Source organism: Halichoeres trimaculatus, unplaced genomic scaffold (genome assembly GCF_033239565.1).
Source record: "Halichoeres trimaculatus isolate MK-OKI-2021-1 unplaced genomic scaffold, fHalTri1.1 fHalTri1_scaffold_3, whole genome shotgun sequence".
Lineage (NCBI taxonomy): Eukaryota > Metazoa > Chordata > Actinopteri > Labriformes > Labridae > Halichoeres > Halichoeres trimaculatus.
In genome coordinates, this window is record NW_027437181.1 from 26,466,861 (window position 1) to 26,491,366 (window position 24,506).

At 41.5% G+C, this 24,506-nt stretch overlaps 1 protein-coding gene across 1 annotated transcript in view; it reads right to left on the reverse strand.

Annotated features, from left to right (window-relative positions):
- Positions 1-24,506, reverse strand: part of smyd3 (SET and MYND domain containing 3) — a 111,511-nt gene that overhangs the window by 65,915 nt on the left and 21,090 nt on the right. Inside the window, exons 2-5 of the mRNA XM_074667204.1 lie at positions 18,650-18,713; positions 18,456-18,563; positions 18,139-18,196; positions 17,871-18,025 (exon numbers count right to left, since the gene is read on the reverse strand). Of these exons, the coding sequence (XP_074523305.1) occupies positions 17,871-18,025; positions 18,139-18,196; positions 18,456-18,563; positions 18,650-18,713 (385 nt within the window). The remainder of the gene's footprint in view (positions 1-17,870; positions 18,026-18,138; positions 18,197-18,455; positions 18,564-18,649; positions 18,714-24,506) is intronic.

Here is a 24,506-nt window from a genome sequence, read left to right on the forward strand (position 1 = left end):
CTTTTTGCCAATCCAGTTTATAAACAAAGACTGAAATGAAGAATTTGAAAAAAAGAAAAGATTTTTTGACAAAGAATCCCAATTTTGATATAAAAAAAATCCTGATATATCGATTTCCGTTTTTTTCTCCCACCCCTATAATAAATATTAATTTGTTCAATTATGAAATTTCAATGCTTTTCAATTCAATGTATTCATTTCTCAACATATAAACTTAGAATTCTGTTATCATGGATGTGTTTAGGTACCAAAACATGGTCCCATTTGATTTATGCGAAACAGTACTCGGTACTACCATAAACTGTATAACACATGGACGAAGCATCTGAGACGTCACCTGTCAGTTCCTGAAACCGTGAGATGAAGACAATCCACGGACGCAGCGACTTTCGCTATGACGCCGGCTGTGAGTTTTTCTTTGAGCAGCTATGGAGGGCCCAGCGGTCACGTGACCTGGTCCGTGCCTGTGATTGGAAAATCAAACAATGCTAATAACTTCTAAACCACCGAGTTAGAAAAAAATTCACTCACCGCGCAGTGTGTGCTGATAGTGAAATCAGTGTTTTAGATTCAAGCTGTTTTTTGAACCAGGCTGTAAATGTGCTTTTTAATGCTGCAAAAGTCTGTTTTTATGGCTGGGTATGTACGTGACACCCGCACTTTCTGCAGCTAGCCTCAACTGATTCTTGACAAACAGTGACTTTAGCACTTCTGCATAGGCTTCATTTTTACTAACCAAATGTTGCCCCTTGGGTACTACAGACGGAATTTGTTTGATACCTACAAAAGGATTCAGCACCCAACCCTACACAGGATTGGGTTAGCTAACAGGGACTTCTAAGACCCAGGCAAGATTCTGATAATAAGGCAGATAATATAAAGCATATCAGAAATATCACCCTTCTATAACATGTGCTTCAGTTTTATCCAATAACACTGCCCAAAACAAGAAAAGAGTTGACAAAGAATGAAACCATTCTCCTCCGATGTAATAACGGTATGAGAGCAGAAAACAAACTAAGGTTGATACATTAAGGCTCACAATAAAACCAAAGATACAGTGTGACAAAGACTAAAATGTAAAAAAAAAAAAAAAAAAACATTATCGGGGACCCAATAATTCAGCAAGCTGCAGATCATAGGCTGTGAATTATAACAAATAAATGCAGCTCTCAGAGGCAGGCCGGCCATCTGGAGTACCTGCATTATTCCCAGAGGGCTGTTCACACTGTTATGAAAAGATTAAAAAATGCCCCACTGTTTGATTTTGCATTACACTGGCCAGCCAGCTCCCGACAGGTGTGTGTTTACAGGAAAAATATAAATGCATTACATCTCTGAACCCATCCAGATTTACCGTACCACAGTTTGAAACCCCGAAGTTATGGTTTCATGTCATGGAAAAGCATGGAGCATGAGCAGGATTTCTGTTTTGGAAATGTACTCTCGTCCAGTTCATAACCTGTATAATCAAAGCTTCATTTGGAAACTTCTGTGTAATAGAGACGCATCACTGTTCATTTACTCCACGCCTCAGGGCTGTTTTAATTAATTTCCCATTACAGTTTCATTCCCCTGCAGGATTTCTTCCCATTGAAAAGGCCAGATTTAGGCCTTCATATGTATGAATTTCCACCTCATCAAGATTTAAGATGAATGTAATAACTCAACACTTTGTGACTCTGGTTCCTGCAGCAGATCAAACACTGTGGTTGTGATAACCTGAGCGTTTATCTAACATCCAGCCTTCATTTGTCCTCTGTGTGAAGACTGAGAAAAAAGCATGATGACAGGAGGTGATAACACACCAGCATATTGGTTATTACTCCACATCAGGGCTAATATGGCAGGTTAGAGCTGGAAAAATGCCATAGTGTGTGTAGGATTACCTTATCTTCAATCCTGACATCTTAACCAAACAGAATTATGACACATGCTGAAGAATAATGGGAACTGATGATAGGATTTCTTTAAATTATGTGAGCAGCATGTCAGCAGTTTAAACATTGTTAATGATGTGAAGAGTGAACTCCGTTATCTAACAGCCTCAGGAAGTTACAATATTAAAGTTTTATAAGAATTCAACCAATCCCTACACTTTGTATGCTATTTTGACTACTCACCTTGTTTTTCCCCAGGTATCAACGTGTACGCCCTTGATTCCACTTCTTCTTTGAAATTCCCTTTTATAGCCGACTAATTCAGCCCAGGTTGCAGTTTGTCTTTTGAGATTGTGTTTATTTTATACACAGGATCTGTGTCTCATGCTCTGTGTTAAGCCAGTTGATCAATGAGAGACTGTGTTCCTGACTTTCCACCAACCAGAGGCCGTGTTACAAATGTGGGAGTATGAAGGAGTTCCTCAGTGAGTTAGCGGACCCTCTGTCTCTTATAAACTTATTTTCAGCTGTCTGAAATAATAAGTGAAATGGTATGAAGTTGATAAAAAAAAGCTGTTGAAAAATTATAGATTCTGTGGATTCTGTGCTTACAGAAAAAATGTCAGCCTTCACAGAATAAATTGAATGTTGCAAGGACATTGCAATAGAAATTCAATTTTAGCAGGTAAATTGGACTTTTGGCCAATAGATAGCTCTTAATAGAAACATTATTAGCCAGCTTCTTTCCGTCGTATCATCAAGAAGTCTGGGATACAAAAGGAGTTGGTACCTCTTTAAATTTGAGGCATATATCTGTTGAGAAACAAGATCGTCCAGTCTGAAGTGATATGGAGGATTTTTACTGTTTTAGGGCCTGTGTACATTAATAGCGTCTCTTTCCTGTGCAACGATCTTTTCAGCCAGAAAACACCAGACACCATGATAATTTATAGGAGAATTACTTACCACATGTTAGCTATAGTTTATGGTTAATCTTTTGCCTTTGGACAAGTTTTTTTCTAGTTCTGGATCTCCTGCTAACATCTAGACATGATTCCTTCTGTTGACTCTATGTGTTCTTTGTAAAATTTCTGTGAGTAAATATCACAGCCAGCTCACTTTTTTCAACCATAACAAGCAGAAAAAGGTCTAAGCAGAAGTGTTGCTGATAGTTGACAAGAACCTTACTGACACTGAAGTTTCTGGATGCTGCAAGACTAAAAACTGCTGCTAATGGACACGGGCCCTAAATGCTCAGAGGGGTTGGTTCTGAGAGGGTATTCTGTTGTTGATAAGAGCAATTCTTAAACCTTTTTACCATAATTTACAAAAGATGTTGAAATTATTAAGTTCTAGGAGTACTTATCTACTTAAGTATGTGGTTATAGACCTACAGAGTGTTTTCACACCTCAAAGTCGAGACCGAGATCAGTGTTTTTGTTACATTGTATACATTTGCTTTGGTCTTTAACAGTTTTACACTGTCATTATTGCAAATAGACTAACAGACCTTGTGCGGCTAACCTACATAATATTGTCATTAACTACATGTTTCCCGTGTCTCTGTATTTTTCAATGATTAGTCACTTGGCCAGCCGGCGGCCAAATTCTCCTGTCCCTTCATACCCTCTCTCTTTCACTCTCATGGAGAACAACTGGGGAGTTTCAGTCTTTTCATGTACCTTTTCAAGGTGGCCCTTTTCAAAAGACCAAATATTCATCAGACATTTCGTTTCCTCTCCCTGTGTGCTTCCATGGTTCATTTTATTTTGGCGATGGTTATTGGTTATTAGTATTATGGTTTTTTTTTTTTTTTTTGGTAGTCATGTAGTAACGTCCTGCCATTAGTACAAAGGTCTGAGCCTTCCAAGATAATACTAAAAAATATAAAATCCTGTTTGGTACAGACCGAGAACACCTCTTTTGGTCAGACCAAGGTCCGGCTGTTTGGTCTGGACCAGGGTCCAAGGGAGGTTTCACATCTGTCTTTTTGGTTCAGACCACAAAGCAAAGTCCAAAAGTCTGGACTTTGGCGTGAAAGCCCTCTTAATTTCATAACGCCCTGCTGAAGACCGATCTGTCCCTTCTGCAACCACAAACAGATGTTGAACCACTTTCTACAATAAGGTTAAAGTAAGTCTGTGGTTACTTTACTGTTGCTACAAACTTTTTATCTCAAACCTAAGCAATTTGAGAACCTTGTTGGGGACCAGCAAAGGATCATGATTCTTGGTCTGAATGCACTGTACAGTGTTTGACGCTTTTATCCTGACGGCACACACAAGTTACACAGTTCATTGTGCAGCTTTAAAAAAGAGGAATAAGTGAGATAAACTTGACTCATGAATCTCACATTCTGGAGCATCTCTCTGGAGGACATTCAGGAAATTAGACAAACACTCACACCACAGCACGTTATCAGCCTCCATCCCTGTTCCCATCCCTGTGAAGCTGCAAAGAGCAGTAATTACTGTAAACGCTGCAGCGACAGAGAGCAGAGAGAAAGCACGAAGGAGGATACAGGAGACGAGAGAGATAGCGGCTGTCGCAGCTGGAGCCAAAAGATGTTCATTAAGCCAACCCCACCCCCAGCTCTCACACACATTACACCACAACACTCATTGTAACATACTAACACACATGTATACGGGCCTATCCTCTGCAACACACTGCTGTTCAAATCACTTTGAAAGATTAAATGCAACATCCAGATTTGTATTCAAGATTATGCAAATGTTCTGCCGCCTCTCCAACAATTTTTTCCTGATTTCCCTGTGCTTACTCCTCACAGTTTCATTATCTTTCTCTTGCCATCTCTTCATGCATTCTTCCTTTCTAATTGTATCACCCTTTGTTGCAGTTTTAAGCTTCTGGTGTTAGACCCCCTGTCATCCACTCTCAGTTATTTCCATCTTTTTTAAACTCCTTTCTTACCAAACTCCTTTCTGTCTGCCTTCCCCCTCCCTTCTTTCCCCTTGATATTCCTTTATTTGTAATTTTCCAGCTCTCTTTTCTCTTTTCCCTCTGTCTCTCCAGCCCTTTACTCGTGTCCCCCATGTGAGCCCACACACAGGCAGCCAATCTGAGTCAATTAAACAAATGGTTTTTATTCTCTCTTTCTATTAAACTGTCTCTGAATGCATTTATGATGGACTTAAAGTCATTACACTAAGCTGCACATGTGTGTGTGTGTGTGTGTGTGTGTGTGTGTGTGTGTGTGTGTGGTATCTGTGCATGCATTTCGCAGAGCTTACGCTAATTAGCTAGCACCCAGGGCTCTGCCAGCTACAACGGCAGACCAGGGAAATGTTAGAGAGATAAGGCTGAACATACTAAAACATACACAAATGGATTATTGTAATGACTTCACACATGCACACAACACACAAACAGGACAAGCAAAGCAGCAATGAAAACCTGCCATCACAGCAGTATTTGGGGTACATTCATTCAAAACTACTATATGTATCACGTTTTTCCTTTTAATAATCCTCACTAGATGTGTTAGATCAGGGTCTGTTATTTCCCCCTTGTCTTTTTTTCTTGACCTCCTCTTTCTCTCTGTGATGTTGTTTAATCACAATAAAAGTTTGTTATTCGTCTGCTTACAGCGTTATTCCTCCCACGTGAAAGTTGTGAGCGTGATAACTTTTCTCTTTGTTAAGGGACGCTAGTTAAACAGAATCTGCATCCCATTTAGCTGCTCAACAGATGGTCAATAAATATCAAGGAAAGCCATGAGAATAAATTACGCCCACAAACCCACACTAACACGGAGTAACACGGAGTAACACACAAACTTTCATAACACGCACACAGCACGCACAAACAATTATTTTACAACGAACCTGACGCACAAACAGAAAATTATTACAACCAAAAAATGAGTGGAGGAAAAATACACCTACACTCACACACACCGCTCGTTTTATTGGAGTTGAGCGGGGAGATAAATTATTGGCCTTACACTCACATATGACATAAGGTAGTCGTGTGTGTCTTTGAACAACTGTGATAAATCTCCTCCATACACAGGTAATAAACAATACAGCACACTTTTCCATAGGGACGCGTTGCTTCGAGTATGGACGGATAAGAGTGTGTGTGTGTGTGTGTGTGTGTGTGTGTGTGTGTGTGTGTGTGTGTGTGTGTGTGTTACAGCCTCATACACAGAACAATAAATAGTGCTACTTCAGACTCTTTATGGAGCAGCATATGTTCTCCCTGCTCCCATTCTTCATCCACTTGTTCTCCTCTTTTCTTACCTTTTCACTGCATCCTCCCACATTTCTCCGAGCTTTTTCAGTCTCAACTCTCATTTTTTATCCTCTTTCACCAACTCAGTGTTAGTCGTTACTTTTATAAGAGCCCCTTTCTCTACAATCACTCATCTATTTATTACCCCCTTCCTCAGCCCTGTCTTCTGTTTTCCTTCTCAGACACAGTGAATGCTACACTTCATGCTGAAGTTCCTTTGACTTCGTCATATCCTGTCAACTCTTTCCCTCCAACATTCTTCTATTCTGTAGCTCTCCTAACCTTTAAGCTAAAAAAACAAACATACTACAGGTGGGCGATATAGCTTCAAAATGATATCACGATATTTTAAGAAATTTTGCGATAGCTATATTTATGATGATATGGGGGGGGGGGTTTGGTGGTTGCCGCATATGAATAACAGCATTTTTATCGCACACACAGTATGGAAGCCACTTTTCCAATCATTTACTACTATGACACAAGTTTAAAATACGTTTCTAAAAAGACGTTTTGGAGGAGGAAAAGTTAATCTTGCAGGTGAAAAACTTCATAATTCCATACAACACATTCTTTTTATAAGGACACCAATAGAAAGAAGAAGGCATGGACTGAAGCTGCTGAAGTTGTGGGAGGGCCAGATGAAAGTACGCTAACATGGGTGGGATTCCTGCAGGAACATGTGATTCTCCTGTGATCTTGTGATCGCGGGTATCCAGATGTTATGGGCGCTACCTTGTGCTGCGCTGTGCTGCGGCGGCACGGCACTCCAGACACACAACCATGTTTTAAAAAATGTTTACTTTGTCACGTCACTGACTCAGTACTACTGTCCTCAAAGGTGTATTTTCAGAATAGCTGTGGCAGTAAAGTGTCTTCTCAGGTCGGGAGAAATAAATCTCCCCCATAGATTAACCACTACTTGGACTTAATTAGGGCTGCATGGTGGCGCAACGGTTTGTCACTGGTTCGATTCCCAGCTTGGCCAGTGGGCCTTTCTGTGTGGAGTTTGCATGTTCTCCCCATGCATGCATGGGTTCTCTCAGGGTACTCCGGCTTCCTCCCACAGTCCAAAAACATGCTCATCAGGTTAATTGAACACTCTAAACTGTTCCTAGGTGTGAGTGTGTGCACGAATGGTTGTCTGTCTCTATGTGTCAGCCCTGAGATTGGCTGGTGACCAGTCCAGGGTGTTCTCCGCCTCTCGCCCAATGACAGCTGGGATAGGCTCCAGCCACCTGCGACCATGAACAGGATAAGCCGTTCAGAAAATGAATGAATGAATGGACTTACTAATTATGTGTAACAATGCTTTACCGTGGTAATAACGGTATAGAAAAATTAATTTCGTGGCAACCCCTATGCTGCCGTGCTACTTTCGCTCTTGGCTATTGTTCTTTTGTACACAGCAGGGAGCGTCATACGTCATTGCGTCTCTGCACTGTTAATATCAGGAAATTACAAATTTATATCATCAAAAAAATTATACCAATATTATCGTAGACGATATAATATGGTACACCCCTAAAACATACAAGTAAGTATTGATTCATTTGTTCCTGTTCAAAGAAATGTGAGTTCTCATTCAAGAACACAATCATCCTGCCTTAATAATCAGGATTATGAGAAAAGTGGTACAATTTGGTGTTATTAGGACTCAAAAAGTTGTCATTCTGAAACTTTTACACACAAACTGTTGTCTCCCTCAACGTCGACTCTAAAAAAAAAAAAACACACAATCCTTTGGCGATAAGACTCAATTAAATCATTTTGACTCATCAGCCATTGTCCTACTGACGAATGCCCACACAGATAACAGTAAGAGGATGACAATGGGCATCCCGTGCAGGTGCTGTGGACGATGTTGTGTATCTCGTGTGGTTGGTTGATGCTCGAGATTTTCAGTCCTCAGTGATGAAACTCTATAACTCTTACTAATCATCAATGCAGCTTTGGAGCAAACTATCTACTGATTCTGCTCTTTCAATATGATTAGTTTGTTTAAAGAGAAAATGTTTTAAGGAGCTTCCTAAAGCTGACAGCTTGGATAGTGTGTTATCTTTACTTGGAGATTTAACATGGATAACTGTGAAAATTCTGCTCCCAGGGGCCTGAATCTTAGTGCTGTAAGTGCTCTGGTTTTCTGTTCTGTTTAGTTTGAGTAACACCAATGAGTCACAAATTATTGAGATTTTGAATGAAATTTAAAAAGTTGATACGGAGGGAAAAAGCCAGCAGAATACCATCTGCTGTAATGATGTCAAGGCCTCCATCCAATGTAATCTGATGATATTTTTTTTAATCACTAGATCTGACAATCCACTCAGGGTTAAAAAAGAGTTTCTTATGAGCAACAAGTCATCTTGTGCCTCAAAACCCAATCAGTGTTTAGACTCCCTGAAAGCTTCAGAAAAGATCGACCTGGCCTCCATTCAACAAACAGGTACTCTAAAAGTTGTTGTAAGGAGACCTGACAAAGCTTGTATACTTTGCCTTTTACAAATCTGCATTGAGCAAGAGATTAACAGATGGGTCAGGGCGACGTCAGCAGTGAGGTGAAGAGAGAGCTGAGACAGGAGGCAAAGCTTTCCTTTTACCGGTCAATCTACGTTCCAACCCTAATCTATGGTCACAAACTGTGGGTAGTGACCCAAAAACAAGATCCTGAAGACAAGCAGCTGAAATGAAATTCTCCAGAGGGTGCCTGGGCTCAGCCATAGAGATAAGGTTCGGAGCCCAGACATCTAGGAGAGGCTAAGTAAAGATGCTGCTCTTCCACCTCAAGAGGAGCTGGATGAGGTAGTTGGGGGCATCTTGTAAGAATGCCTCCAGGAGGTGAGGTGTCTTGGGCATACCTATCTGGGAGGTCAGCGTGGGGTAGACCCAGGACACAATGAAGAGGCTAAATCTCTTGGCAGTCCTGGGAATGTCTAAGTATCCCCCAGAGGAGCTGGAGGAAGTAGCTGGGGACAGGGGTCACTGGTCTTGGTTTGATGACATTGCTGCCCTGCGACCCAGATAGGAGGTGGAAGATGGATGGATGGACAAATCTGCCCTGTGATGATGTTTTTCTGGCTCATTTAGGATCCCTGGATAGCAAGTATATCACCAGAGGATCAGAGCATAAGTTCCACACGGCTGAGTAGGCCTGAGTGAAGCCTCAATGTTACTTTCTATTTACAGTGAAACTGAGACTTACCAGAAAATGTTCCTGACAAGCTGAATTGTACAAATGCATTGCATATAAAAGTAAGCAGTGACTGAAAGTAGTTTGATGCTAAGTGCTACAATGAGGTTGATCATCACTTACAGATACAGTAATCAGAAGATAGACTGTGGGTTCCAAGTTCCAAGAAAGTGAATGAGTAACAACATGAAGGGAGCAGGTTGATAGAGATGGAGAGATATTGTGAGCAAATGCTTTTTCATTTTCTATTTTGTTGTAATAACAGACAGTGTTTTTCATAATACTTATATAAAGATAATTCCCTCACACTTTGATAATAACTCTTAATGAGCTTTCGGCAGTAAAAGTAAAAGTATGAGGTAATATTTGTGCCACCAGAAACTGAATTTTAATAAAAATATTGAATTTGAAGAGTATGATGTGTAAAACAATTTAATGTTTTGAAATTGAATTTATGAAAATTCAACTCTTTTTATACCTAAGATTAAAAACCTTAAATTACCTTAAATTCAAAAATACAGAAAAAATTCAACTCTACTTATACTTTCAACTCAAAAACACCAAATTCAATTTCAATTCACAAAAGGCAGATTCAGTTTTACAATTTAATTTAAATTCAGAGCGGCACGACCGTTACGTCATCTTGTGCCTGTAGGGTGACTAATCGAGCACAGATTCACAGACACGCTTTACACGTCCGCTAACTCTCGTGTGGTGATGCGTACCATTAACCTGGGGACTGGGAAGACGGAACTGGAAAGATGGAACTGTGAAGACGGAACTGGGAGGACGGAACTGTGAAGACGGAACTGGGAAGACGGAACTGGGATCACTGTAGGGCTGCACGATTATCACAATCGCAATCGCAATCGCAATGTCAGCACATGCAATTACGTAATCGCAAAAGAGGATATCGCAATCGCAATCGCAATGTCAGCACATGCAATTCAGATTTTTCTCCATGATAACCAAGCAAGTCTGTAGACTCATCATGACACAACGTTTTTTATTAAATCGCAAGCACAATCGCAATCGCAATATTGTCCACCTAATCGCAAATCGCACCTTTTCCCCAAATCGTGCAGCTCTAGATCACTGAACTAGGAAGACGGAACTGTGAAGACGGAACTGGGAGGACGGAACTGGGAGGACGGAACTGTGACGACGGAACTGGGAAGACAGAACTGGGAGGACGGAACTGTGAAGACAGAACTGTGAAGACGGAACTGTGAAGACAGAACTGGGAAGACGGAACTGGGAAGACAGAACTGGGAGGACGGAACTGTGAAGACAGAACTGTGAAGACGGAACTGTGAAGACAGAACTGGGAGGACGGAACTGTGAAGACAGAACTGTGAAGACGGAACTGTGAAGGCGGAACTGGAAGGACGGAACTGTGAAAATGGAACTGTGAAGACAGAAATGGGAAGACGGAACTGGGAGTAACGTCTTCTCCGAATCAGCGTTAAGTTGTCTGTCGATCGCAGGGCAACATAGTAGACGGACAACCATGTGTATGTGATTTAAAACTTGATTATTCAACCACTGGTCTTCAGCCAAAGTTGAACTGATGATTGTCCCGCTCAGGGGAGGAGGAGTACAGCTAGACACAACACAGGAGAGTCCAGGGATGTGAAGAGGGCGTCTGTGAATCTGTTTAGAAGTCTCCCTACAGACACAAGATGACGTAATGATTGTGCCGCTCTGAATTGAAACTGAATTGTAAAACTGAATCTGCCTTTTTTGAAATGAAATTGAAATTGAGTGTTTTTGAATTTAAAGTATATAAAGAGTTGAATTTTCATAGTCAAACGATTTCAAATTCAATTAAAGATAATTAATTCACTAAAAAAAAAAAATCAATTTCACCACATTAAATTCCATTACACATCATCCCTTTCAAATTCAATATTTTAATTCAAGTTCAGTTTCTGGTGGCGTAAAATACACCCTCTCAAAAAGTTTGACAATATAACTCATTAAATTTCATTAGATTCAATGTTGGACTGGGCTCCATTGAAGCTAATGTTGATGCAGCAAAACATCCAAAACATTCAAACACACAAAGCTGAAGTGAACACAAACATCATGTGAGGCAAATACACACAATAACAACAACACATATGTAAACAAACGGGAATGTGAATACACACATATACAAACTGTTTGAATGTACCATTGTGTAACTTGTCATTAATAAAGTAGAATAAGCAGTACACACAACACACATAGAGTCCAGAGAAAGGAAGCTGCTTGAGGAAAGCAATAAAGTGTGCCTTGGCCAAATCTCATCTGTCACCGCTTATTGCTGTAGAGCAGTCTGAAGCCCCCCCCACCCACACGCACGCACACGCACATGCACGCACACACACAAACACAATTAATACTAACACACAAAAACCCCAACTGTGTTGCACCGCAACACACAATGGGCTAGAACATTGTCCATGCACACACACACACACACATCCAACTGCAGTCTATCAGAATCACATAACTACACAGGAATGAAGGCAAACACACACACAAACACACAATCACACACACATACACAGCAATGCATATGCTGCATATGAAACACACTGTGCACACTCACCCCCCACCACCCTGCTGCTTCTCTGGGGTATATTAAGAGCAGTAATGATGCTGTGGTATGACTTCATTGTGTGTGTCAGTGTGTGTGCAACATTTGTGTTTATGTAGCAGTATTAGTACACAGCAGACAGAGAAGCTATTAGCATAACAAATGGTTTTATAGCATAAAACACTCCCCCACTGTAACAGAGCAGTCTCTAATACATACACACACCCACAAACACACAACCGCACTCACGGTAATGACCTATTCTGTTGTTTTTTGTTAAGCACACTGAACATTTAAAGTGCACGATAATAAACTCCTCATTTGTTATGTACTTGAGCCATTAAAAGAACATAAAGGCTGGAAGAGTAATAGAGTAGAGGAGAAACAGCAGCTTTGGTACAGAGAAATAATGAGGAGAGAGACATGAAGAGAGGAGGAAGGACAGACAGAGGTACAGAGAACAGACGGAGAGAGGAGACAGATACACAGACAGTTACAGCCAACAAAACAAAAACAGAACTCCAGAAACATAGAAGACTGCTGAGAGGATGAAGACAGAGAAAGTGAAATAAAGGACTTCCCCACTTCTTTACATTACCCATACAGGATGCTTCTGCATGCAATCACAGTGCCCCCTATAGGCAGCATATACAAACACCGCTCTGGTGGCAGAGAAGCTGAACTGTACTCAAGGGACGATTGATGGCAGATTTCACAGAAGACAACCTGTTTGAAACCTTTTGGTTCTTTTCAAGAAGCTGTCTCAAAGTATGGTGTGCGCACAAAAAGCTGGATCTGTTTCAAGTTGGTTTGTAATTGGCTGCTTTTTACTCACAGCAGTCAGTCAGACTGGTTTAGGATGTTATCTCATCCTTGGTGTGCACAGTGAATTCAACTCAACTGAACTTATAAAGCACTTTTCAAAGGAAAAAAAAACATATAGTCTGATGAGCCTCACAAAAACAGTCAGCAAAAAATAATGTCAGCAGAAGGAATAAGGTTGTATGTTTTTTTTAAAACCCGCCGTTGAGAAATACCTCAGAATAATAAACAGATTTAATCATCAGCACACTAGTATAAGCTAACCTAATACAACAATTTAATAAGACTGCTCTGTGGGTCACTTTCTCAATTTGAGCTCCCGTATTCAGGTGTTCCAGCAGTAAGTTTATAAATTATTAATCGTGGAAACTGATTTGTAGCTCAGCTATACAACAGCTAGAGATTTATCCCACTGATAATAGATCATTACCACCACATTAGATGGATGCAGCGGACTTCACTGTATGTGGAAACAGACACCATGACTTCATTCCTCAGTTTAAAAATAATGTTTGGCAGTCATCAGGGACCATAAACCTTAAGGGTATGAGTCATTTGGCATTAAAAGACCCTGCTATCTACTTTGTGATGTTTTTCATTGTTATTTCTTTTCTTTTGTTTGTCTGGTGACAAGACTTTAAAAGACACCTTTTGAGAATCAAACCAAGGCCTTAGCTGGGAACACTACAGTCATTTTCTAATGGTTTAATTCAACCATGTTTTGATTTTTTCCATTTTTCCTCCTTTTCCCAACCAGTGCAGTCTCTCCCTGCTGGCTGCTAGACATAATACAGGTTTGGGTGCTGGTACCAACAAGCTGTTGGGTCATGTTTTATAGGTCCCATATTCTGCTCCTTTTCTGCAGTTTAATATGGATCATTGATGTCTTCATGAAATGGTAGTGACATGTTTTGGTCCAAAAAGCCAATAAATCAAGCACAGCAGCATTGTTTCCAGGCTCTCATAGCCCCTCTGTTCAGAACGCTCGTATTTAGTGGGCGTGACCTTCATATGTAAATGAGCCACCGCTGATACCGCCCTGCTCTTCCACATCACTGAGAGCGGCACCACGAGCTCCGAGTGCACAATGTTTAGAAAACAGCGGAACTCGTTTACTGTAACGTTACAGGCTAAAACAACAGGCTAACAGCAGCTAAAGTTAGCATCCTGAAGCTAACACAGAGACCCGGGGGACCCTGAGGAAAAGCTCTTACATCTGCTCCACAGCACACAGCATTTAAAATACTCACATTTCCAGGGTCTGAGGTTTGTTGGTGGATGGTTGATAATGCGCCTGGATCCAGGACCAGTCTATTCGCTAGCCCTCTGTTGTACTGTCCAAAGTTGGTTCTTTCTAACTTGTCTTGTGTTTGAGTTGTTAATATTTCTGCTTTGCTATGATCATTGATGATGGCTCAATTTGTTTTTGTCTTGTCCCATACCTTTTACAGTGTGCATGTGAGTTGGCACTGAGGAACAGGAAGAAGATAAAGAGTTTCAAAGACACCTGATGAGAATCAAACCAAGAGCTTGGGACACTACAGTCATTTTCTAATGGTTTCATTCAACCATGTTTCTATTTTTCCATTTTTCCTCCTTTTTCCAACCAGTGTAGTCTCCCCTGCTGGCCACTCAACATAATACAGGTTTGGGTGCTGGTACCAACGAGCTGTTGGGTCATGTGCCCATAAAGGCTAGGCCTTGAGTGGTCGGCCCTGATTCAAATCTAACCTACAGCCGCTTCCCTGCATGTTAGGCATACGGGTATAAAAAGCCTGAGTAAATAATAGAGATTAAAGGAACTGGTGCATTTTTCGTCATGGTTCTGGTGTGAATCCAGGTCATCTTCTCGTGCAGAGGCTGTTGTAGACCTGAATAAAACTGATATCAAATTACAGGGTGACAGGCTATGAAGATGCAAGAATGGCACCCCAATGACATCAGACATGGGGGATTAGAGTAAAGTCTACACGGCTTTCAAACTGACCAAGAGTAGGATGGATACAGTTCCCATGTTCTACACCTTGTTTTTTTAAGACCCTGTAGATTCCAAGGATTTGCACGACACGTCTTTCAAAGCCTCCACCTGATCAAAGAAGCCTCTTCACATAGCCCTTCACCCCCAAACCCTCTTTGATGATGTTCAATCCCAGCAGGACAGATGGAGACCTATGGTTTCTGTAAGTCACTTTATCCATTCATCCAGAGCTCAACCAAAAAGGCAGGCTGTGAGTCCAGCAGCACTACATCACTGAAGTTACTGTAGAAGCTGCAGCCTTACAGCTCTGTAATAGGATTAAACACTGTCTCGCCTCAGCGAGGAAACACCGCAGAGTCTGAGTGCGGGTAGGAAGGATTTGGCCTACTGACCATAATAAGTTCTGTGTCAGTGTGAGATTGTTTTCACTTAGAATTACTATGCATGAAGCCACACACAAACACAGATGAACTCAACTGAAACAGCAAATTAAAAATGAATGAAATAGGTCAAGACTCACTGAGTCTTTCACCGGAAGAACAGTGACACCACAGTATCATTTTCCTGTCTATCTGAGGCTCAGAGCTGCAGACATGCAGACATGCCATCACTCTGACTGCTAAATGATTAAAATCTCATTCCCTCAGCGCTCGTTCGTAAAAGGTATCACCACGCAACAATTTATGTTAAGTGACAAACTCATTTTCAGTGAGCAGCTGTCACAGAGTTACAAACCTAGTCCTTCACTTTCTATTAACACGTCATGTAGAAACCTACTTCGTGCAGTTCCTGCTCTCAGCCTCTTTAAAGCTCTCTCTGTAGCATCTTCATGATTCTTACTCTGTGCCTCCTCTTTCTCTCTCTGTTCCCCTCTCTTTTTTCTCACGCTAACTCTTCCTCCCTTTCTTCTTCTCTTTAATCCACTCGGTGATGTTCGCTCGCTTTATCTCCCTCTGTTTGCAGCAGAATCCCCATTGGAATCTGGATCCTCGTTCAATCAGCAGTTTTTTCCCAGCTTTGCAATCATTCCCATGCATGCACACTCACTCTCATGAGCAGAGAGAATGCATGAGCGTATCTCAAGGAAGATACAAACTCTCCATCCTCCTCAATAATCATGTTGTGTGTTGGTAAAACTGACTCCTAGCAGAGGTCCTGCTGTCACAAACAGATAGTAAGCACAGTTTATCTGAACACCTGCAGTTCTTTGAGACTTTTTAGATCATCCTGAAGTAAAAGTGAGTTTTAAAGTGTGTTTCATCTACAGCAGTCATGATCAAGCTGCATCACTGCAACACTGCATGCTCTCTTGCTAACATTGCCAACAACAACACAAGTAAATGGATCCAAAGTTTTTTAAACGTCACTACACTCGTCTCTTCCCCAGGTCTCCTTTGTGGAGCAGATTTTGGAATCATCAGGAATAAACTCTAACCTGGTTTGGATCGTGAAAAACCCTGGGATCTAAAAAAAAATAGTGATGGTTTTTAACTTTGAGTGTAAGACCTCCATGTCATAGTCGCTCACGTTTACAAGAGAGGATTACGCATCTGTGACTTTCATGTTTTATGGTTTTACGGAAACACTCGTAGCTTCTTTGACAAGCTGTTTCTAATTAATCAGCCTTACTCATTCAGTCATTGGGACAAACAAAATACACACAGACCTCTTGGGAAACGCACACTCCCCAAGGCAGTGAAACCTTAGAGAGGAGTCACACGAGCTAACAGATAACAGAGGCAGAGAAACACATCCACGCTGCACACATTCAATTCTCCTGAAGACAGCTGGTGTGTTTTAAGAGAATTAGACCTGAGGTTGTTCTGGGAATACACACACACACACACACACACACACACACACACACACACACACAAAGACCTAATCACAGGTGCCGGGAAGATCTTAGACATATGTTGGGGTCCATCCAAAAGCAGCAGGAGATGCTTAAAGCAAAAAACAGTTGCTTGTGTCTGTTTTTTTTGCACATGTATGCGTGTGTGTGTGTGTGTGTGTGTGTGTGTGTGTGTGTGTGTGTTTCCTCATGTGCATATGTGTGCCAAAGCATCAACATGTGTGTGTATGTTGTGTATGTGCGTACAAAAAAGGAACACGGTGAGATTAAGGCCTCCGTTCAATCTGCGTTCACACGGAAACGCCGGTGGTCTAAAAACGCTGTAGTAAGCATACCAGACCTGTAGTTGGTGCTATAACTGTCTTGTCCAGAAGCTGCTTTTGGTAGATCTCCACCGAAATGGAGTTGAGCTGATCATCTGGTGTATTGGGGAATACTAAGTGCAGAAGTGGAGCAACAGATGCACATTTTGCTGAACGACAGTCAGCAGATTCAGCAGATTGAGCAGCACAAGCACAAGCTAAGCGGAATGTGACGTCATTGTTTCAACTGAAAACACCGGCTTACTGTTTACATGGCAAAGGTATCGGCAGCATTTCAGACAAATCCATCCCTGAAGGTTTTCAAAAGTTTGCCTTTTAGGTCGGCTAAAACGCTGTTTCCATGTTAACGCAAGGCTGAAACGCAACAGAACTTTTTAAAACAGTTATCGTGTCAACAGCCCCTTAGGCAGCATTTACAAAGCGGTCAAATCCGATAACATTGCGTTGTGTTTCGGCCTTGCGTTTAGATGAGACCGTGTTGCGTTTTGTCCAAAAACAGAAACTTTTAAAAACGCTCTCCAGAGTGGAGAGTTTTCAAAACGCTCCTCCATCCACACTCATATAAACACAAAGCAAAGCGTTTCAGGGTGAAACGCTGACGTCACTGCATGCTCACTCGCAGTTTCAGGTGAAGGTTGCATGCGCAGCCACAACATCCAGTTAAGTCATTCCGGTGCAGTTGGTGGCGATAATGCGCCTCAAGGTTGGGTTGCCAACCGTCTCACATAATAAAACAGCAGAAAAAGAAAGAACAACCCTAACAATGATGGCTGAATTCCGAGTAGCATAAATACACACATATATCCACATCGCCAACTACTGGCCTGGCATGGCCACTACATCGTTGTGTCTTGTCCTCTTGGAGTCGTATGAACGCCCTCTTTATATAAACATGGGTGGCTTTTGGAAACGCAAAGGAAGAATCTTTGCGGGAGTCTCCATGTAAACAGCCCCTTAGACAATGCTTAAATGGATTTAGCGTACCTTTGCAATGAGGCTGAGTGACTCTTGGCAGGAAGGAGGCAGGGCTGATACCATTTCCTGTGCCAGGTGAGGCATTTCTGGTTGCAGGTAGAGCTCTAACATGGACGCTAGCTGAGATAGACCGTGTTTCTTGTGCTCAGACATAGAGCTCAGGTCTGCAAGAAGTTATTCAAAAACAAGAATTTGTAAAGTTTGAAAGTCTCAAAGTTTACTTTGACAATAACAGAGAGAAATTCAGCAAAGTGCATTTAATTTATTGGCTACCTACGTGTTTCATGCTCCTCTAAGGGGTAGAGCTCCACACTCGGACTCTGGGATGGATTTAACTAGAAGGAGAAAGAAGAAAGGCCAGTCCATATGGTATTGACTTGTAAAAAATAGTTTCGTTTTTATCAGGCTTTACTCTTCAGCTCCGGCTTCTTGCTGGATTCTGTCCTTGAAAGAGTGAACCTCTGAGGCACTTATCACAGCAGTTAGCTTTGGCACTTATCGAACAGATTATTTTTTAAGGCTTTAAAAAACAAAAGAACCAAAAGATTTTTGTGTAGGCCCTGTGCTTCCAGTGTGTTACAGTAAAAAACATACTGAAGAAAAGACGATCCTCGCAGCCAGACGGACAGAGTCAGTGGGAATTCTCGGCAGGAGGCTTCGTAGGCATTTACACTCTCTCTTATGGCTGGACCATGCTTGTTTCTAGTGGAAGAGGAGAATATCAACAAAGTGATGGACACACACACATACACACACAATCATTCACACACTTAAGTTCAATACAGTACCTGGCAGGTGGTGTTGCAGTAGCGAGCCAACTTGCACTGAGAGCACCTCAACAAGGTCTCACGTCTAGACAGAAGAGGAGAGAGGAAGATGATTCAGGAGAGAGATTCAGCTAACATTTTACAAAATGAATTCAGTCAAACCATGCTTACAGCACACAAAATGATTTAAAGGCTGATTCAGTTTTATCAAAAACCTCTGAAGGCCAAGGATAGATATGTATTGATGCCCAGTTCGATCTGTACTTTATTCATTACTGACGTTTCTGTCGATTTCTTTTCTTTCACACCACTTTAGTGCCTGAGTAAAAAATGTTCTGCAGCTGGTTTTAAAACAAGCTTCATCATTCCTGGCAATGTCTCGACCTTGACCCAAGCTGTGACCTTGCCTGATCCCCTCTCTTTGCATCAAGCTGTGGGCATCCATTATTTTCCTCATCTACCCCCTCCATCTTCCTGGAGATCTTCTGAGAGCCGTACATTAGGCACACTCTCCTCACTGTCACATCCTGTTAGCATCAAGGCGCTCGCATGTGTCTGAGCCGTCGCGTGTGTGCTTGCTGTGCATGTCCACTTCATGTGTATGTCCTTTTCTGTGCGCCTACATGTCGTTTGTGCCTCCATGGTCTGCTGTGCTTCTTGGAGTGACACTGCTGTCTTTTCCAGTTTGCCCGTCAGTGTGATAACAAGCCAGAGCACAGCAGAGTCTGTCTGCTTCATGCTGCCAATTACAGCCGCTAGAGAGGGCATCACAACACACAACACACACACACACACACACATAAACACACAACTCACAGGAGCTCAGCTCAAGTTTGCTATGCTTGTGTATTGCAGAAATAGTCCACATTATATAATATGTGCACTAAGCATATACTGTGCTCACTAAGACCATAAATGTATCAAAGATCTTCCTGACAGGTGACATGTTGAAAATAAACAACAAGTCAGATTATCCATGCCCTTATTCAAGAGGACAGGCTCATTCCTCCAGGCCTGGATGTTACCCGTCTTGGACATCTGTCAACAGATGTTTTGCCGTATTCACAGATGTTTCTTTTCAGCTGCTCATGCTGGAGGGATTTGTTGCTCTACCTGCTGCTTTGTGCTGCCAGGGGTCAGCAGGCACAGGTCCCTGCCAGTCCCAGTCCCAGTCACAGCGCGTGCCTGTCCTGCCAGAGGCTGGCCTTCAGGGGAAGTCGCTATCTAATGTCGCGGCATCTCAGCTTGGCAGAGGTCTATCTGTATCGTCACTACAAAGTCAAACACAGTCCCCAGTGGATTAGTCTCTATAAAGGCGAGGGCAAGGATTGTTGCTGATTCTGTTTTTGATTTTTAATGGACAGGATCTCCAGCATGCCAGGCTCAAAGACCTCAGAAATCCAACTTTACTTTGAGGGAGTTAATTTTTTTTCTGTTGGCTTCATCAAACTATGACCTCCAGAAAGCACTGGGGCAGATTGGGCAAGTGTAAAGAAGACAGGGAGTCAGAGTCTGAGCAATGAAGCCCCAGCAACCTTTGAACAGCATATTTAGGACGTAGACTCCTTTTTGGATCACATTTGGAACGCTGAACTTAACTTAGTTTTGTTCTGGTTGGGATGGTTCGAGGAGGTGAGCATTTTTCCTCTCTTCAGACAGTTACTGTGTGCCCATGGGTCAGTCAAGTCTGTAATTTCATTATGTGGGCAAAAATAGTAAGTTTAGAAACTTTGAAAATAACATAATAAAAAGAAATTCACCCCCGTTGAGTGTCTGCCAAAGGAGAAACCATTTTTGAATTGGACAAAAAAAAACAATGGATGATTTTGCTGCAGTGATCAATTTCATTGAGCAGACGCTTTGGTCCAAAGTGACACAAGAAGATTTTTTTCTGCAGCCGGCCTCGATTGAACTCTAGAAGAACTGTAGTTTTAAGACTCCAGCTTTGATATTTAGACCAGAGATTGCTGCTTGGTTCAGGATGGTACTGATGCACCTATGTGCACCTAAGATGTATCTTATGAGGGAGAGAAAATAATAGAATATTGCTGATGAAATCTGGCTTCAGATATTTAGACCAGAGATTGCTGCTTGGTTCAGGATGGTACTGATGCACCTATGTTGAACATTGTCACAGAAATAAGTGTGGTAATAGTGTGAAGAGGTATCTATACATTAGCTGTACTATTCATTAATCACATTTCCACTTTTATGTTAATAGTTTACTAAAGCTCTTAAACCTCTCCTGACTTTACAAAGTCTTATAGCTATTTTTAACTTGTTAAAAACAAGTCTTTTCATGCGCAACCATGTCATATTGCACAAAATCTGTAAAAGTTGCAAGAAATAAAGTAATTCAAACAACATTTCTTTACTGGCTTTATGTGGTCTGCACCTGGAACCACTTGATGAGAGGGATGTTTTTTACGATAAGTTTCACAAGTCTCAGATCATTTCTGTGAAGCGACAGACTGTTGGACAGCTTGTCTATGGAGCTTGATTATCTCCTTTTCAACATCACTTTTTAGCTTCAGTGAAGCACATCTGCCAGATGCTGAGCCAAGAAAATTTGATTTCATCTTGTTACACATTGATTTAAAAATCCCTATCATGTAGACCAAGATGTGATTTTACAACTGGTGACCCAGATGTACCTTACTTTAATTTTTAGAGAGCGTGTGGAGAATTTCTCGACAGGATGAGTGTATTTCCATGAGGGAGAGAAGAATACAGAATATTGCTGATGAAATCTGACAGTGGATGGTGTCATGAGCTTTGACAAACAGAAAATGAGGTAATGGAGAACATGCTTTTAAATACATTAGCCCAGTACTTATGATACTGCATGTGGGACAGGAATTAGACAGGGCGTATGAATGCTATAGATGACATTATAGAAACCTTTCAGGAAAAAGCTGACATGTAAAATTAAAACACACAGTGTAGTCCTGATGGATAGCTGTGGCCTGTTCAGGTTAGCAACAACAGTTAAGTGTTTCCTCTGACCATCCATCAGCTGTGTGTGTCCAGCTCGACTCCCACAGGCTTCAACAAAGATCTGAAAACACACTCCTCTTCGCTGTTCTCCTCACCCTCTTAGTCTGTGTAATTTATAGCTCTCCTCTCACTCCGTCTTCTTTTCTCACCAGCTCTCCTTCCCTGCCCCTGTGGTTTATTTGCACTGACCTTTCCTAACTTAAACCCAACGGTACTTTTATAGCCTCTCTCTGGGACAGGAGTTCATGAAAACACGGCTATTCTTGTCATGCTGAGATTTCACAGAAACAAGGAAGCCACCCACACTTCAAGAAACACATGCTTTCACAATGAGACAGCGCGTATTAACAGCAGATAGGAGCAGACCAGACCCAAACACAGACTGGTTCTGTGCAGCCTCAATGTGAACACAGAATGTAAGTCACCAGCTACAAAGTTCAGGCACATCAAGAGATGCCAGATGCAGGAAGTCCATCAATCGTTCATGGAGGCAGGCTGGGGCACCACACCGTTTCCAGTTCTGTACTTCATCTCTGCTGTGTTACTTCATGGGAAATGTTTGTTAGCATCATAATGTATTCAAATGTTACTGGATTTGCTTCAAAGAGCCATAATTCTGGGGTGTGCTCAAATCTGTTTATTCCCCAATTGTGTAGTTTACTTTGTTGCTGTCACTGCAATTAATATGATTGACAAAAAGTGACACCAGGGACAATGGCCCTCATTTGTCAATCTTGTGTGAGAATTGTAGCAGATCTGGGTGTAAAACATCAGCTTACGGCAAGGTTCGCATGTGATTTATGAAACATGCGTACCAGGGTCAATAATGGCGTATGCCTGATCAGGTGTTGATAAATGTGGCAGCTGAAAACAATGGTAATTTACAAAACAAGCCCCTAAATATCCAAGGTTCAACTGGCCAGACCCTGAGAATTGACGACATGGAGAGACGCATCATGGAAAAAAGGTAACTTCTCTGTGCTGGAGAACAACAACGCCATAGCAACAGGGGAAGAAAGAAATGACGCTGCATTGTTTGGCAGCTGGAAAAAGTGGTGTTAGAGCAGGTAAAAAAAAAAAACTAGTCTGCAAAAACTCACTGCAGTGATTCAGCAGCGTGGATGGGACAAAGTAAAATACAGCAGAGTTCTTAAAGGTCCCATATTATGCAAAAATCACTTTATTCAGTCTTTTAGTGAAATTTGTGGGTCTTTGGCTTTCCTCCCAGCCCACAAAATGTGATATTTAAGGACAAAACCTGTACTCAGCAGTGCTTGTGAATGTAAAATCCTGACCTAAAACAAGCTGTTTGGATTTTGGAGATTTGTCGACGTAAGCGATTCCCTTTTTTGACCAATCAAGAGCAAGTCTGACCTGATTGGCCCACTAAAGCAGATACCCCCAAACCCCCTCTCCGCCTACTCCCCTCCCCGCTGCTAGAGAAATCCCTCCAGCAGCAGGGAGGAGAATGCCAAAGTTGAAGAGCCATCACTGCTTTGTTTTTGGCTGTGAACAGCCACATAGTTCCATGCTCAAGCTTCCCATCTCAGAAGAAGACAAGACGAAGTGGCTAGAGTTCATTTATCAAGGAAATGTGCCAGCTACACTCAGTAAAACCGTGCATGTGTGTGCTAGTCACTTCACGGCCGACTGCTTTTCCAACAACTAGAACAGTGGACTAGCGAATAGACTGAATCCAGGCGCATTACCAACCATCCACCAACAAACCTGGGACCCTGGAAATGTGAGTATTTTAAATGCTGTGTGCTGTGGAGCAGATGTAAGAGCTTTTCCTCAGTGTCCCCCCTGTCTCTGTGTTAGCCTCAGGATGCTAACTTTAGCTGCGGTTAGCCTGTTGTTTTAGCCTGTAATGTCACAGTAAATTTGGCTTTTTGGACCAAAACATGTTACTACCACTACATAAAGACATCAATGATCCATATTAAACTGCAGAAAAAGAGCATGATATGGGACCTTTAAAAATGTGTTTGAACTCTGAGAGAAGCTGCAGACTTCAGCCTGACTGAGGAGGGAGTTGAGCTGAAGTGTGTCGATCGTGCGCAATAACGCACAGGTGGAATTATGTCTAACTGTGAATTATGAAAAATGAGTAAGCTAATCTTTTAAGAGAACCATGTATTAAAATGTTTAGTTTAATGTGAGCTCATTAATCTGCTGCTACAAGCAGGACGATGCAAATCAAAATTTCAAAAGATTCAAAGTGGATTTCTTACTCCAATTATATTTTTCTAACAGATATGAATCTGATAATTGTGGGTTTATTTCTTCAAATTCTTTGTAAAGCTGCAGTTTCCATTAACAGCACTGAAACTTAATGATGCAGAAAAAGGATCCCTGCTGTGGTTGTGTGTGCCAGTGATGTATTTAGTGAATAAAAGCCTCTGAGCACTAAAAACAGAAAGATGTCAGACGCTACCTTACAGAAATATCACTCCAAATGCAGTTTTTGCATGTTTTGTGTATTGTGTTTCATTTTAAGCTATCATAATGTGTTGTTTCTATCTGTCTTTATTCATCTCCTTCTTTTGCTATGAATTCTTCTAAAACCCACCAGGGGCCACAGATGAAATTCAACTTTGGCATATTTACATGAATGGTGTAGATAAAAAATAAAGTCATTGGTAGAAAAGGGACAAAAATCTGTTACTGTAATGCTCCTGTTGGGGTTATTTTTTGTTCGGTACCTTTTCTCTGTTCAGTGATTTTGTCCTGTGCATCAGCGACCTTGAATCATATCTTCCATTCTTTGACAGTCATTGTGTATACTGTGAATATAAACAGTGAAAAAACTGCAAAATAAAAAGCTGATGTGTGTTGCTTTTGTCTCATCCAACATTCCTCCTCAGTGGTTTCAGGTGTT